The sequence below is a fragment of the Suncus etruscus genome, assembly GCF_024139225.1.
Source record: "Suncus etruscus isolate mSunEtr1 chromosome X unlocalized genomic scaffold, mSunEtr1.pri.cur SUPER_X_unloc_1, whole genome shotgun sequence".
Classification (NCBI taxonomy): Eukaryota; Metazoa; Chordata; class Mammalia; order Eulipotyphla; family Soricidae; genus Suncus; species Suncus etruscus.
In genome coordinates this window covers 1,619,965-1,636,540 of record NW_026060304.1, presented here as the reverse complement: position 1 = coordinate 1,636,540, position 16,576 = coordinate 1,619,965, and the positions used below count along the sequence as shown (strand labels likewise).

Here is a 16,576-nt window from a genome sequence, read left to right as displayed (position 1 = left end):
TTTTTTCCCTCCTGCCCTGGCACAGTAAATATTGGGGTCATTCGAAAAGGAATTCACTTGGCCTAAGAGATATGGGGTTTCTCCGCCCTTGGAGTATATTGTCATGGGATCAACTGTAGACTCTGTTCAGGATCCTTTACTCTCCCGGTGGTGCTTTTGTGTTGTTTGAAAGACTTCTGTTCCAGATGCCAGCACTCTTCTGCCTCTCTACTCTGCTGTCCTGCATTTTCGGCCTGATTTCACCCTTGGTGTGGCTCATCAGCCAGCCTGCCTTACTGTGAACTTTCCGGGGAGTCTGCCTTCCCGTGAGCCTTCCGTGGAGGTGAGTCGACACGCCCAGAAAGGGAGGAGCTACTGAACTTCGCTGGATCTCAGATGCCAGCACCCTTCTGCCTCTCTACTCTGCTGTCCTGCATTTTCGGCCTGATTTCACCCTTGGTGCGGCTCATCAGCCAGCCTGCTTTCCTGTGAGCTTTCCGGGGAGTCTGCCTTCCCGTGAGCCTTCCGTGGAGGTGAGTCGACATGCCCAGAAAGGGAGGAGCCACTGAACTTCGCTGGATCTCAGATGCCAGCACCCTTCTGCCTCTCTACTCTGCTGTCCTGCATTTTCGGCCTGATTTCACCCTTGGTGTGGCTCATCAGCCAGCCTGCCTTCCTGTGAACTTTCCGGGGAGTCTGCCTTCCCGTGAGCCTTCCGTGGAGGTGAGTCGACACGCCCAGAAAGGGAGGAGCCACTGAACTTCGCTGGATCTCAGATGCCAGCACCCTTCTGCCTCTCTACTCTGCTGTCCTGCATTTTCGGCCTGATTTCAACCTTGGTGTGGCTCATAAGCCAGCCTGCCTTCCTGTGAACTTTCTGGGGAGTCTGCCTTCCCGTGAGCCTTCCGTGGAGGTGAGTCGACACGCCCAGAAAGGGAGGAGCCACTGAACTTCGCTGGATCTCAGATGCCAGCACCCTTCTGCCACTCTACTCTGCTGTCCTGCATTTTTGGCTTGATTTCATCCTGGGTGCGGCCCATCTGCCAGCCTGCCTTCCTGTGAGCCTTCTGTGGAGGTGAGTCGACACGCCCAGAAAGGGAGAAGCCAGAGGAGCACGGTTGCTCCGCTCCCCTTCGCGACGGTGCACAGCATTTAGCCAATGAATACAATCACTACACGTAGAAAAACACGCAGTACTAGTGTGACAATGGGGAAACAACGCGGGCCAGTGCCAGACATAGAGAATGAAGATGGCAACTCTGATGACTTGAATATGATCAACCACCTAGTCAGTCTCTCAGATAAGGAGTTTAGAGTTGCAATATGGAACATGTTCAAAGAACTCAAACAAAGTATAGAAGAGAAAACTAAAAAGAATCAGGAGAATATGAAGATAGAAATGAGAAAACTCCAAACGGAAATTTCAGATCAAATAACAGGTCTGAGAAACTCAGTAGATGAATTGAAAAAAAACATGTTTGAGATTTCCCACAGGTTAACAGCAGCTGAGGATAGAATCAGTACACTGGAAGATGAGATACATAACAATTACATACAGCAGAAGAAATTGGAAAAAAGCCTCAAAGCAAATGATCAAACAATGGAAAAATTACTCAAAGAATGGGAACAGATGAAAATAGAAGTCTATGATAAGCTCAACAGAAACAACTTAAGAATCATTGGAGTCCCAGAGACTCAGGAAGAAAATCTCCGGGAAGAATCAACAGTCAAGAACATCATTAAAGAGAAACTACCAGAGATAATGAATACATGTGATCAAATCCTGCATGCCCGAAGAGTGCCAACTAAAAGAGACCCCAGAAAAAACACCCCAAGACACATCCTAGTCACAATGACGAATCCCATAGATAGAGACAGAATTCTGAAAGCAGCAAGATCGAAAAGAGAAATTACATTTAAGGGAACATCCTTGAGATTTACTGCAGACCTGTCACCAGAAACACTCAAGGCCAGAAGGCAGTGGTGGGACATAGTGACAAAACTCAATGAAATAAATGCTTCGCCTAGAATACTGCACCCAGCAAAACTCACTTTCAGGTTTGAAGGAACAATACATAGTTTCACAGACAAACAACAGCTCAAAAACTTCACAGACTCAAAACCATTCTTAAAAGAAAAACTTAACGGCATACTTTAAGACAAGGCTTACCAACAGACACACCAAACTTTAATATAAAGATGGCACTAACTCCCAGGACAATTCTTTCACTCAATGTCAATGGACTAAATGCACCAGTTAAGAGACACAGAGTGGCTAAATGGATCAAAAAACTCAATCCAACCTTCTGCTGCCTACAAGAAACGCACCTGAATAGTCAGAACAAACATAGACTCAAAATAAAAGGCTGGAGGAAAATCATCCAAGCAAACAACACCCAAAAAAAAGCAGGAGTGACCATATTAATATCAGATGATGCAAACTTTATACTTAGGAAAGTTGTAAGGGACAAAGATGGACATTTTGTATTAATCAAGGGATATGTACAGCAGGAAGAAATCACCCTCCTAAACATATATGCACCGAATGAGGGGCCAGCAAAATATTTAATACAACTGTTGACAAATCTGAAAAATAATATCAATAACAACACAATAATTGTGGGAGACCTCAACACGGCATTGTCAACACTAGACAGGTCAACCAGACTGAAACCCAACAAGAATATACTAGACCTGAGGAGAGAAATGGAAGAAAGAGGCCTAGTAGATATATACAGGACACTCCACACCCAGAAGCCTGGATACACATTTTTCTCTAATGTACATGGGACATTCTCTAGGATAGACTACATGTTAGCACACAAAACATATCTCCATAATATCAAGAGGATAGAAATTTTGCAGGCTGCCTTTGCTGACCACAAAGCCCTGAAATTATATATGAACTACAAAGGGACACAGAAGAAAAATTTTAACACCTGGAAGTTAAATAGCCTCATACTGAATAATCAGTGGGTCCGAGATGAAATCAAAGAGGAAATCAAAACCTTCCTGAAAACAAATGACAATGGAGACACAAATTATCAGAACCTATGGGACACAGCAAAAGCAGTACTGAGAGGAAAATTTATAGCTTTGCAAGCACACATCAGGAAAGAAGAAGGGGCATACCTGAATAGCTTAATGACGCAGCTCATAGAATTAGAAAGTGCTCAACAAAAGGATCCAAAAATAGGGAGGCAGAAGGAAATAACAAAGCTGAGAGCAGAAATCAATGAAGTGGAAACCAGAAAAACCATCCAAAAGATCAATGAAAGCAGAAGTTGGTTCTTTGAAAAAATAAACAAGATTGATAGACCACTGGCAAAACTAACAAAGAAAGAGAGAGAAACTTGATAACTCGTATTAGGAATGAAAAAGGAGAGATCACTACTAATATGAGAGAGATTCAGAGGGTAATCAGAAACTACTTTGAGAAACTCTACGCCACTAAAAATGAGAACCTGGAAGAAATGGATAAATTCTTGGACTCTTATAATCTTCCACGGTTGAATGAAGAGGATGTAGCATATCTAAACACACCCATTACTATTGAGGAAATTAAGAAAGTAATCAAATGTCTGCCCAAAAACAAAAGCCCAGGCCCAGATGGATTTACTAATGAATTCTTTCAAACCTTTCAAGAGGAACTACTACCAATCCTGGCAAGACTCTTTCATGAAATTGAAAAAACAGGAAAACTTCCAAATAGCTTTTATGAAGCCAACATTACCTTGATACCTAAACCAGACAGAGATGCTACGAAAAAAGAAAATTACAGACCAATATCGCTGATGAATGCAGATGCAAATATCTTCAACAAAATCCTGGCAAATAGGATTCAATGCCTCATTAAGAAGATCATCCACTACGATCAAGTAGGTTTCATTCCAGGAATGCAAGGCTGGTTTAACATCCGTAAATCTATCAACATAATACACAACATCAACAGCAAGAAAAATAAAAATCACATGATCATATCAATCGACGCAGAGAAAGCATTTGACAAGGTCCAAAACCCATTCTTGATCAAAACTCTCAGCAAGATGGGAATGGAAGGAACCTTTCTCAATATAGTTAAGGCCATCTACCACAAGCCAGTGGCAAATATTGTCCTCAATGGAGAAAAACTGAAAGCCTTTCCTCTAAATTCTGGCACAAGACAAGGCTGTCCTCTCTCACCACTCCTATTCAACATAGCACTGGAAGTACTCGCTATAGCGATTAGGCAAGAAAAGGATATCAAGGGAATCCAGATAGGAAAGGAAGAAGTCAAGCTCTCACTGTTTGCAGATGACATGATACTCTACTTAGAAAACCCCAAAGACTCTATCAAAAAGCTTCTAGAAACAATAGACTCATATAGCAAGGTGGCAGGCTACAAAATTAACACACAAAAATCAATGGCCTTTCTATACACCAATACTAATAAGGAAGAAATGGACATTAAGAAAACAACTCCAGGGGCCGGGCGGTGGCGCTGGAGGTAAGGTGCCTGCCTTACAAGCGCTAGCCAAGGAACGGACAGCGGTTCGATCCCCCGGCGTCCCATATGGTTCCCCCAAGCCAGGGGCGATTTCTGAGCACATAGCCAGGAGTAACCCCTGAGCGTCAAACGGGTGTGGCCCAAAAACCAAAAAAAAAAAAAAAAAGAAAACAACTCCATTCACTATAGTGTCACACAAACTCAAATATCTTGGAATAAACTTGACTAAAAATGTGAAGGACCTATACAAGGAAAACTATAAAACTCTGCTCCAAGAAATAAGAGAGGACACGCGGAAATGGAAGCATATACCCTGCTCATGGATTGGCAGGATTAACATCATTAAAATGACAATACTCCCCAAAGCACTGTACAGATTTAATGCGATCCCCCTAAAGATACCCATGACATTCTTCAAAGAAGTGGATCAGGCACTTTTGAAATTTATTTGGAACAATAAACACCCTCGAATAGCTAAAGCAATCATTGGGAAAAAGAATATGGGAGGAATTACTTTCCCCAACTTTAAACTTTACTACAAAGCAATAGTTATCAAAACAGCATGGTATTGGAATAAAGACAGGCCCTCAGATCAGTGGAATAAGCTTGAATACTCAGAGAATGTTCCCCAGACATACAAACATCTAATTTTTGATAAAGGAGCAAAAAATCCTAAATGGAACAAAAAAAGCCTCTTCAACAAGTGGTGTTGGCAAAACTGGGTAGCCACTTGCAAAAAATTGAACTTAGACCCCCAGCTAACATCATGTACGAAGGTAAAATCCAAATGGATTAAAGATCTCGATATCAGCCCCAAAACCATAAGATATATAGAACAATACGTAGGTAAAACACTCCAGGACATTGAGGTTAAAGGCATCTTCAAGGAAGAAACTGCACTCTCCAAGCAAGTGAAAGCAGAAATTAACAGATGGGAATATATTAAGCTGAGAAGCTTCTGCACCTCAAAGGAAATTGTGCCCAAGATACAAGAGCCACCCACTGAGTGGGAGAAACTATTCACCCAATACCCATCAGATAAGGGGCTAATCTCCAAAATATACAAGGCACTGACAACTTCACAAGAAAAAAACATCTAATCCCATCAAAAAATGGGGAGAAGAAATGAACAGACACTTTGACAAAGAAGAAATACAGATGGCCAAAAGACACATGAAAAAGTGCTCCACATCACTAATCATCAGGGAGATGCAAATCAAAACAACGATGAGATACCACCTCACACCACAGAGAATGGCACACATCACAAAGAATGAGAATAAACAGTGTTGGCGGGGATGTGGGGAGAAAGGAACTCTTATCCACTGCTGGTGGGAATGTCGTCTAGTTCAACCTTTATGGAAAGCGATATGGAGATTCCTCCAAAAACTGGAAATCGAGCTCCCATACGATCCAGCTATACCACTCCTAGGAATATACCCTAGGAACACAAAAATACAATACAAAAACCCCTTCCTTACACCTATATTCATTGCAGCACTATTTACCATAGCAAGACTCTGGAAACAACCAAGATGCCCTTCAGCAGACGAATGGCTAAAGAAACTGTGGTACATATACACAATGGAATATTATGCAGCTGTCAGGAAAGATGAAGTCATGAAATTTTCCTATACATGGATGTACACGGAATCTATTATGCTGAGTGAAGTAAGTCAGAGAGAGAGAGAAAAACGCAGAATGGTCTCACACATTTATGGGTTTTAAGAAAAATGAAAGACATTCTTGCAATAATAACTTTCAGACACAAAAGAGAAAAGAGCTGGAAGTTCCAGTTCACCTCAGGAAGCTCATCACAAAGAGTGATGAGTTTAGTTGGATAAATAACTACATTTTGAACTGTCCTAATAATGAGAATGTATGAGGGAAATTGAGAACCTGTTTAGAGTACAGGCGGGGGTCGGGTGGGGAGGAGGGAGACTTGGGACATTGGTGATGGGAATGTTGCACTGGTGATGGGTGGTGTTAAAAAAAAAAAGGGCCCGGAGAGATAGCACAGCGGCGTTTGCCTTGCAAGCAGCCGATCCAGGACCAAAGGTGGTTGGTTCGAATCCCGGTGTCCCATATGGTCCCCCGTGCCTGCCAGGAGCTATTTCTGAGCAGACAGCCAGGAGTCACCCCTGAGCACCGCCGGGTGTGGCCCAAAAAAACAAAAACAAAAAAAAAAAAAGAAAGACTTCTGTTCCGTCCTAGGTGATACAATCAGACCTCTGTGTCTATCGATCTCAGTATCTTCACAGTTCCAGGGATGGGACTTATGATGAAGTCAGTCTTTGTGGTTCTAGAAGTTCCGTTCCCTCAGTGTCATTTTAATCCATCTTCTGTGGTTGGTGGTCTTGGTCTTTGCACTAAACGTAGGATGGCACCTAGGATAGCCTCTTTCTTTGTGTTTCCAGAAGCCCCATTCCGTTACAATTGTCTCTTCCGGACCTTTGGAACTGGGGATCATGGTTGTTGTGCAGGTCGTAGTTTAAACCCTAGACTAGGGCTTCTTTATTGGTCCCAAGATATATACAGTCTGGTCATGGTTCTAGCAGCCAGTCATCTGTAACTCGTGATCTTGGCTTTTGGACCTACCAATGGATGACAAGTCTTCTGATTTTGTCTTGTTGTTAGCTGGTAGGTAGGGTAACCTGCTCTTAGGTCAAGTGGTTTCTATTTTCCTCGATGTCAGGATATCGCATTAGAGCTGGCACTTGTTGGTGTTCTAGCAGTATTAAGGCTGTCCCGGATGGGATTTGTTTCCTGCAGCTGTTGTGAAGAACAATGCTGTTTCTATGTCCAGGATCCAGGGTTCAAGGCTGGACGGATGGTGCCTATTTACCTGAGGTCTAAGTTGATTCCATATGATATATTTTCAAGGTAGGAGATATACCTGTATTGTAAACAACTATAAGTTCCTATCTCTAGTAGATAAGAGCTCTTTTTTTATATGGAAGTTTTCCCCCCTTTTTTTAGTGTGCCTTTGCAGGGAGAAATGGTGCTACATCATATTGTCGGCGTATTTGGGGGTGGACAGAGCAGAAAACAGAAACAGGTCACATACTCAAAAAAGATACAAAAAAATTAGGATTAAAAATGTATGTGCTCACGTATGTATATGTCGAACAGACAATTTTTTTTAAAAAAGGAATGAATTAACAAAGTACTTAAAGGACCAAAGTGATGCAAAAGACTACCTTACATTTGGGGAAAAGCAGGTAAAGAGGAGGTGTAATACAGGTCTTATATTTATGTTGGAAGTACAGGTTTTCCCATTGTCTTTTGGGTTTTTCTTGTGGTGTGTGGGTTCCCAGGCACCTTTCCATCACACCCCCTGACCTTCTTCAGATTGGCAAAAGATTTGTGGCAGGGAGGTCTTGGAAGAATTCTTGCATTGGTGATACTTTTGGAGCTAAGTCCAGTTTCAAGTAACATTCCACATTAGGGGGAGTTGGTAGGGAGGGCTGCGCAGCAAGAGTCCGCAGGGGAGTTGGCTGCCTTTTCTTGCAGGTGTGATGAGGTGTGGGTTTGACTGGGTGTCCCTTCTCTTGGGTGCTGGGTACTGGTTCGTTGAGGTAGGAGGTCAATCTTGATGCCTAATAGATTAAGGACTGAGGGTGAAGAGTTTTAGTATGGTGGGAGGTCTGGATGGGATTGAGGGGTGAAGGGATAGTTGGATTTCCAAAAGGGGGAAAGGGAAAGGTATGTGGTAGGGGTAGGAAGGGAGAAAAGAGAAAATACATTAGAAAGAAAGGGGAAGGGCTCTGAGAGATAGCACAGTGGCGTTTGCCTTGCAAGCAGCCGATCCAGGACCAAAGGTGGTTGGTTCGAATCTCGGTGTTCCATATGGTCCCCCATGCCTGCCAGGAGCTATTTCTTTTTTTTTTTATAATTTTTTATTATGAATTATGAGAACAAAAGATGCAAAGAAAGAGGATAAGGTAAAGTTACAGTGGAAGGACAATCACCCATAACATAATTCTCAGAAGAAGTCCCCTTGCTGTTATCTTAACTTTGAACTTTCACCAAAGAAAGTTAAGATAAATAAAACAGAATCCATGTGCAATTACTTTGTCCCTCAAGTCCCCAGATTGTAGCACATTATAATATTTCTTAACAGCACACAATGTAATCTAAAGCCATCAAACTTACATAACTCCTTAAACATTAGAGGCATAGTATTTTTTACATTTCCATGTACATGCATATTAGATTAAGTTAACCTCAAATTTTAAGTGGGTGTGTTTTAAGGATTAGAGTCAAAGGAGCACAGTAAAAACGGTGTTAGAGTGGCAATTGTTGTTTGCATAGGCCCACCAAAATATGAGAGGCATGGAAAGGAATAGCCTTGGCCTAAATACAAAGAGATCCTACCCCTGAAGTTTCCTGGCATAAAACCAGCTCTAGGCCTCAGGAAAGTTATCGTTCGCTCCAAGACATTGTCCGTAGCGCCAACACACTTATCACACAGTCTCTGTTGTTGGTCTCATGTTTCTGTATTAAAGATTCTGGAATCTGCATGTCCTACATTGAAGTCATGATGTGGAGTGCCTTCTCATTTCACCTCACCATGAAAGGGGAATGCAGGAAGCCCTGTCCTGTAAGCAGGTTGTTGTTGTTAAGTCTTCTCAGTGTTAAGGGAAGTCTCTTTTGAGCAGGACGATGTCTGAGCAGTGGTAGGGTCTTCCGTGGTAGAGGATTGCTTCCAGGTGATGTTATAGACAAACCTCACCATAAAGGGGCAATACAGCAAGCCCTGTCCAGTAAGCAGGTCATTGTTCTTGTTGTCTTCTCAGTGTTAAGGGATGTCTCTTTTGAGTAGATCGATGTCAGAGCAGCTGTAGGGTCGTCCCTGGTACAGGAATGCCTCCGGGTGATGTTATATACAACCTTGGATGTTTTGTAAATGTCTTCTGTAGATCAAGGGGTAAATGGAGAATGCCCATTTTTCTGAGGCCTGTGCCAGGTCTTTATGTCAATGTTCAGGGTGTAAGGTCTCATTGCACTACAAGATTTGTGTGTTCCCATTTCTATTAGATAAGAACTTATTGGTATGTACAGTATTTTCCCATGTTAGTGTGCCTACGCAAACAAGATATAAAGCCACGTGGTGCTATCAGATATATGGGGGCATAAGAACATTTCCAACAAGACCCATGACTTGGTTCAAACATAAGTATTAAACTGAGGGATTCTTTCACACCAAATTCCATATTGAGCAGTTCACAAAGAGAAGATAAAAAACATGGGGGGGGGATCATCACTGTATAAGAAAGTATTTAGCAAAAAGTTATAGCCATCAAAGAAAACACCCATAAAATGTTGAAAAGATATGTGTCCTTTTTATGCCTTTTAAAATAGTTGGGTGGGTGTTAACTCTAGGGCACCACTTTGGTCTGTGAATTAGGACTCAACAGTACTTAAGTTAGGGTAAAAAAGGAGTAATGATGATAGGAGATAAAGAAGTTAAAGAGAAATATGAACTTATGAATGGGTATGCAAAAGGGCAGAGTACAAAATGGACATTCTGCATACATAAAAACATAATTCAATGATAGTGAGTACTATTAATGTTTCTTGTGAGAGTACTATTAATGTTTCTTGAAAATGTAGACTGGACAGAGATTACCAGTGCCAGCCAAACCTCCTCCTGCTAGACTCCCGGCTCCCAGGAAGGAGAGATCCTTCAAGAAGCTGGGAGACCAGAAGTTCAGAGCCCCACCCAGACCCTCCCTAAGGAGCCGCATGGATAGTGGGGGAAGGCCTAGGGTACCTTCAAGCTCCACCAAGGGACCCAACTCACCGGCTTGCCCAGGCGTGTGGCCCGGGGAAGCCCTGGAGATCTGGAGCAAGGCGGCAGAGGAGTGCTGGGGTTACCCAAGTCCCGCACCCCCCCTAGGCCTGGCCAAGCAGGCCTCCAGCATGGCGTGGGCCTGCCAAACCTCCTCCTGCTAGACTCTCGGCTCCCAGGAAGAGAGATCCTTCAAGATGCTGGGAGACCAGAAGTTCAGAGCCCCACCCAGACCCTCCCTAAGGAGCCGCATGGATAGTGGGGGAAGGCCTAGGGTACCTTCAAGCACCACCAAGGGACCCAACTCACCGGCTTGCCCAGGCGTGTGGCCCGGGGAAGCCCTGGAGATCTGGAGCAAGGCGGCAGAGGGGTGCTGGGGTTACCCAAGTCCCGCACCCCCCCTAGGCCTGGCCAAGCAGGCCTCCGGCATGGCGTGGGCCTGCCAAACCTCCTGCCAGGAGCTATTTCTGAGCAGACAGCCAGGAGTAACCCCTGAGCACTGCTGGGTGTGGCCCAAAAACAAAAAAAGAAAGAAAGAAAGAAAGAAAGAAAGAAAGAAAGAAAGAAAGAAAGAAAGAAAGAAAGAAAGAAAGAAAGAAAGGAAGAGGAAGAGAAAAGGAAAAAAGTAAAGAGAAGAATAGAAAAGAAAAAATAAAGAAAGTAGTGAGAAGAGAGGAGAAAGTAGCAAGGGAATGCTAGTTTGCTTGAGTGTGTTCGATGAGTAGAGCCTGTAGTTTATGTTTGTACGTCACAGTTACTGCTTCGGTGATCTGATTGGTCACGTGCTTCAATTCCTAAAAGAAGGTGTAACCTTGAGATAAAGTGTATATTAAAGAGTATTCTCGGGACCATCTTGTAATACCGGCTAGGTATGGTATCTCGTGTGGTATCCTGAGCTGCCATCTTAGTTTGTCCGTCCTTTGTATCCAAGAACACCTTCCATTCAGGCTTGGGGTCCCAGAGCGGCTTGCTCGGCTTGCCGGTCTAGGCACCCACCTGTGGGAAGGGACTCACCAGGTCCACTCTCCGCCTGGGCTTGGGGTCCCAAAGGGGCTTGCCGGTCTAGGTGCCCATGTGGGTTAAGGGGACTCACCCTGGCCGGTCTAGGCGCCCACGTGGGGAAAGGGGACTCACCCGGTCCGCTCTTCGCCTGGGCTTCAGGTCTTGCAAGGCAAACACCCTATAGCTTGTGCCACTGTTCCCCCCCCCCCAAGCTCTCTTTTCTTTTTTGACTTCTTTAATCAGCTCTGGTTTGTAATTTGTCTTCAGGTTTGTCAAGCCGATTTTCTATCTTGTAATTCTAGCCATGGGGGTTTCCTGACATGTTTTTCAGTCCTTCGGTTTCATTTGTATGGAGTTTCATTTGTGTTGGTTGAATTGTCCAGTTTTAGATTATTTTTTCTTGGTTTCTTCCCTGCTTTAGATTTCTTAAAGTTTGCTGGCTAGTCACTTCTTTATTTCATTGTTAAAACATTAAGTGTTTATTTTAGATCCTCATTTGTAAGGTCCAGGCATATAGGTCGACTTGGAAATTTGCCAGGATTTCTCTCCATATTCCTAGCTTCAGGAGTCTTCCTTAGTTTTTGTATTTATCTTTTAATGGGTTAGAATGCTGGAGTTTCAGGGTGTTTAAAAATTGATCTATGGAACTGATTGTATAAAATGTGTCTAGAGGTCTACATGCTTTTTTCCCCTAAACACATGACATTTTCTGATTATGATAAGTATTTCAAAGTAATTCCTTCCTTTGCTCAAATGGGCTTTAAGTTATTATATATTTTGGGAGAAAGAAATGCTAGGTCCAATATGCCTGGGAATACATGATCTAAATGGAAATATCCTCACACAAAAGAAACAGCATCTGAGTGCTTTGGGGAATGAACAGTTTGTGGGAGGGATCAAAGGTTCCCTCTCTCTACTCAGACAGAGAGCTGATGAAATTGGTTGCAGGACAGTTGCTGCTCATTACCATAAACCCCCAGCTTCCTCTGTTTAAGAAACACGGATTTTTTGCATTTACTCCTGGCTATTCTCACTCCCTGGGGGACACAGGTAAAATGCATGTGAGCCAAGTGCTTGCTCATCCTTCCACTGTATAATACAGCACCCTCAATTAGGGGGGGTCACACACAGCAGTACTCAGGGGTTATTCCTAGATCTATATTCAGAAATCGCTCCTGGCAGGCTCGGGGGACCATATCGGATGCTGGGATTCGAAACACTGACCTTCTGCGTGAAAGACAAATGCCTGTGCTCGCTTCAGCAGCACATATGCTAAAATTGGAATGATACAGAAAGATAAACATGAGTCCTGCGCAAGGATGACACAAAATTCATTCCATATTTAAAAAAATGCAAACACCTTACCTCCATGCAATCTCTCTGGCCCCCCTCAATTAGACTCTTGATTTCATTTCACCCTGATCTCATCTGTGTTATAGCAAACATACATATTGAGAGCAAAGCTCTTTTTTCATCTGTTCCATGGTTTGTCAGCTTACAATAGAATCTCAGGCTCATACACAGGCTTTAGCCCCTTTCCCATTATCTAACTCCATAAAATGATTTTCTGGGCAGGGTATTGCAAGGTGAAACCTGTGCTGATCTCCTGGTTGGAAGATGGAATCCTGGAGAGGCTGCCAAGAGACATGTTTGCAGGTGAGTGTGGGATGATGCTCCTGGAATCAAGTCCTGGATTGGGAGTTGAATATTGTGGGCCTGTGTGAAATGGGGTCCCTGGACTTGGGGCGTCGTGCTCCCAGGTCTTTGGTGCAGAACCTCTCCTGCTCCTAGTCACTGCCCTAATGCTGGCCCAAAAACTAATAAAAGATTTTGAATATGGAGTTTGTTAACTTTTTAAGTCATAATAAATATAAATGGTAAGATAAAACGAACTGTTAGAGACCAGCATGCAGGGAGTGATCCTGTATCCCAGAGCAAGGAATAAGTTGTGGGCACCTCTGCATATACCTTCTAGTTCCAAACAAAGAAATTAGAATATTTAAGAATATAGAGTCTTATCTTGCTTTATTCACAAAATAAGGAAAGCCAGGGGAACAGAATTTAGCAGGAGATAGGCTATGATCTAGACAGCCTTGTCAATTCAACTCTGACCAAAATCTTTCTCTTTCAGCAGAACCAAAGTCAGAAATCTATCCATGTCCCTTAGGCTCACGGACTTTCTTCGATCAGAACTTTCTTAATCATCACATGAACCCAAGTCATCCCTCTTGGATCTTCCCAGGAACATTGGCCAAAGAGCAAGCTCCATCAGAGAAATCCTATCTACGTAATCGGAACCAATTGCACAGAAATTCTAATTCTTATAATGACAAAACAAGAAATGACATACTTGAAAGTCAAAAGCACAAAGAAATCTTCATACATTTAGATAAAAAAATTTCAGCAGCCTTATCTAGATTATCTTATTGTCAAATAGGGAGCTTTAATAAAAATGGGATTTCAAATGAGAAAAAAAGTAACACATGGCATACATTAAATCTAAAGGACACAGGTAAAATAGGTCAAGGATTAGGAATAATAATAATTTTAAGAGATAAGAATGTGAGGCCTAGAAAAGGTTTCACTATTGTATCTAAGGTGACACACACAGAAAAGAAGCCTCATGTTTTGAGGGAGTGTGGGCGAGGCGTCAGAGATAAGTCAGATCTTATCAAACACCCTAGGACACATACAGAGAAGAAGCTCCATGTTTGTAAGGCATGTGGGTGAGGCTTCAGTCAGAGGTCACATCTCATCACACACCAAAGGATACACACAGGAGAGAAGCCCCATATTTGTGGGGACTGTGGGCGAGGCTTCAGAGATAAGTCATGTCTTATCAGACACCATAGGACACATACAGGGGAGAAGCCCCACATTTGTAAGGAATGTGGGCAAGGCTTCAGTCATAGGTCAAGTCTCATCACACATCAAAGGATACATGCAGGAGAGAAGCCCCATGTTTGTGGGGAGTGTGACCGAGGCTTCAGTCAGAGGTCAAGTCTCATCACACACCAAAGGATACACACAGGAGAGAAGCCCCATGTTTGTGGGGAGTGTGGGCGAGGCTTCAGTCGTAGGTCAAGTCTCATCACACACCAAAGGATACACACAGGAGACAAGCCCTATGTTTGTATGGAATGTGGGCGAGGTTTTAGTCAGAGGTCACATCTCATCAAACACCGGATGACACACACAGGGGAGAAGCCCCATGTTTGCAGAGAATGTGGGCGAGCCTTCAGTCAGAGGTCAATTCTCATCACACACCAAAGGATACACACAGGAGAGAAGCCTCATGTTTGTAGGGAATGTGGGCGAAGCTTCAATCAGAGGTCAAATCTCATCACACACCAAAGGATACACACAGGAGACAAGCCCTATCTTTGTAGGGAATGTGGGCGATTTTTCAGTCAGAGGTCACATCTCATCAAACACCAGATGACACACACACAGGGAAGAAGCCCCATGTTTGCAGGGAATGTGGGCTAGGCTTCAGTCAGAGGTCAATTCTCATCACACACCAAAGGATACACACAAGATGTTTAAGATGAATTATTTAAAGGAAATATATCTCCTGGTAAATAAGACGTTTTCTTTTGTATATTTATGTTTTTCTTTGCAATAACTCAGTCATTCTCCACGACTTAGCTTCCTTCAACTTAGATACAGAATTCTTATATGTGGGAGTTCCTCATCACCCTTACCAGGTGTGCATTATTGTCTGTATCATTCTGTGATTCAGGACCTGTGGTCCAATGCCCTACATTTGGGCATGAAGCTGCCACTTGAGTTGATACCATATTTCATAGAGTTAATCACTCACAATATACATCCTTTGTGCAGCACAAAATCTGAAACTTGAGTTGTATATAGGAGTCTTGAAATTCACCATTTAAGCTAACAGCTGAACAGGGCTGTTAACGGAGTGTGGTGAGTGGCAGGGAAGAGAGATTTAAAAAGCATGCATATTAAAACTGGAGTCACAGGACATTTTCTTTCACATTGCTGACTAGGATGGACCTTGGTTAGATCCCTAGCATTCCATATAGAACTCGAAGCAGGAAATATTTTTGAGTGCATAGCCAGAAGTAACCCTTGACTGTCACCAAGTGTGGCCCAAAAACCAAGATAAATAAAAAGCACACATTAATAAATCCCTGTTCAGACTCCTTGAAGAGTATACAGGGCTAGTAAAGAAAATGCTTCAATTGTCTGAAAGCCAATTGTTTCTAGTTTCAAAAACGTAGAAGCAAATGTAGATATCTTGATACATAGCCCTCCCTCGTTCTGACAGTAATGCTGCCTATTTCAGAACCAATTACAACAATCTGTACATTTCTCAATTAAGAGTATAACATTCAGTTCTTGGACACCGCCCAAGTAATGTTAATTAAACAATATTCAGACATCACAGAACTCAGCACACCAGGAATAGAGGGAGAGTTGATCGACTTGGTCCTATAGAATTGAGTAACCAGATGTTTGGGGAGTGGATTTTGAGGTCCTTGTGTGATGGAGGTGCAAACTAAACCTTAGTGTGATCTGTGATTTTAGAATATGGATAACGAAACTTCATTATAATGCTGTAATTTACAATGCGTCAGGCAAAAGTTAAAATTTAAAAAAAATTAAAAATTATGAGAACCTATGTTAATGCTTTTTGCAATGTTCAGAGTGTCAGCTACTCAAATGTTCATGAATGAAAAAATTTAGCATATATGTATGAACTAATATTAATTACATGTGAGAAGAAAAGGTCCTTGTATTTCATTGCAACCTAAATGAATTTACAAGTGTCATGTTCAGTCAATGTATCACAGAAGTCACACATGTATGATTTCATCAAGTGTAATATATAAAAATAAAAATACAGTATTATACAATGACATGCATTGAAGTTAGAATAATGATAGATATTACAAAGTAGTAAAGGGTAAGGAATAGAACTAGGAGTTGGAATAGATGTTACATCGAAAAACTGTTAGAATATCAACATTATGTTGTTAATGCTATTGTACCAATGTGATATGAATTGTAATAAACTTGAGTAGGGGCCAGAGAGGTAGCATGGAGATAAGCAGCTTGCCTTGCATGCAGAAGGACAGTGTTTGAATTCAAGTATCCTATATTGTCCCCCAATCTTGCCAGGATCAATTTCTGAGCGTAAAGCCAGCATTATTCCCTGAAGGCTGCTAGGTGTGACCCAAAAACTGAGACTAGAGTATTCTGAAGTCATGCCCCAATGATCACAGCTCCCCAGAGTGGATTATGAGGATGATATTGCTAGAGACCCCAGGCAGGATCTTCCCTCAGGA

General features: G+C 42.6%; 1 protein-coding gene and 1 pseudogene across 1 annotated transcript in view; both read left to right on the top strand.

Annotated features, from left to right (window-relative positions):
* Positions 1 to 12,995, top strand: part of LOC126000516 (zinc finger protein 688-like) — a 32,149-nt gene extending 19,154 nt beyond the window's left edge. The window contains exon 2 of the mRNA XM_049767771.1: positions 12,837 to 12,995. Coding sequence (XP_049623728.1) covers positions 12,837 to 12,985 — 149 coding nt within the window. The 3' untranslated portion in view covers positions 12,986 to 12,995. The remainder of the gene's footprint in view (positions 1 to 12,836) is intronic.
* On the top strand, positions 12,510 to 12,607 carry LOC126000540 (uncharacterized; annotated as a pseudogene).
* Positions 12,996 to 16,576: the final 3,581 nt, after the last annotated feature.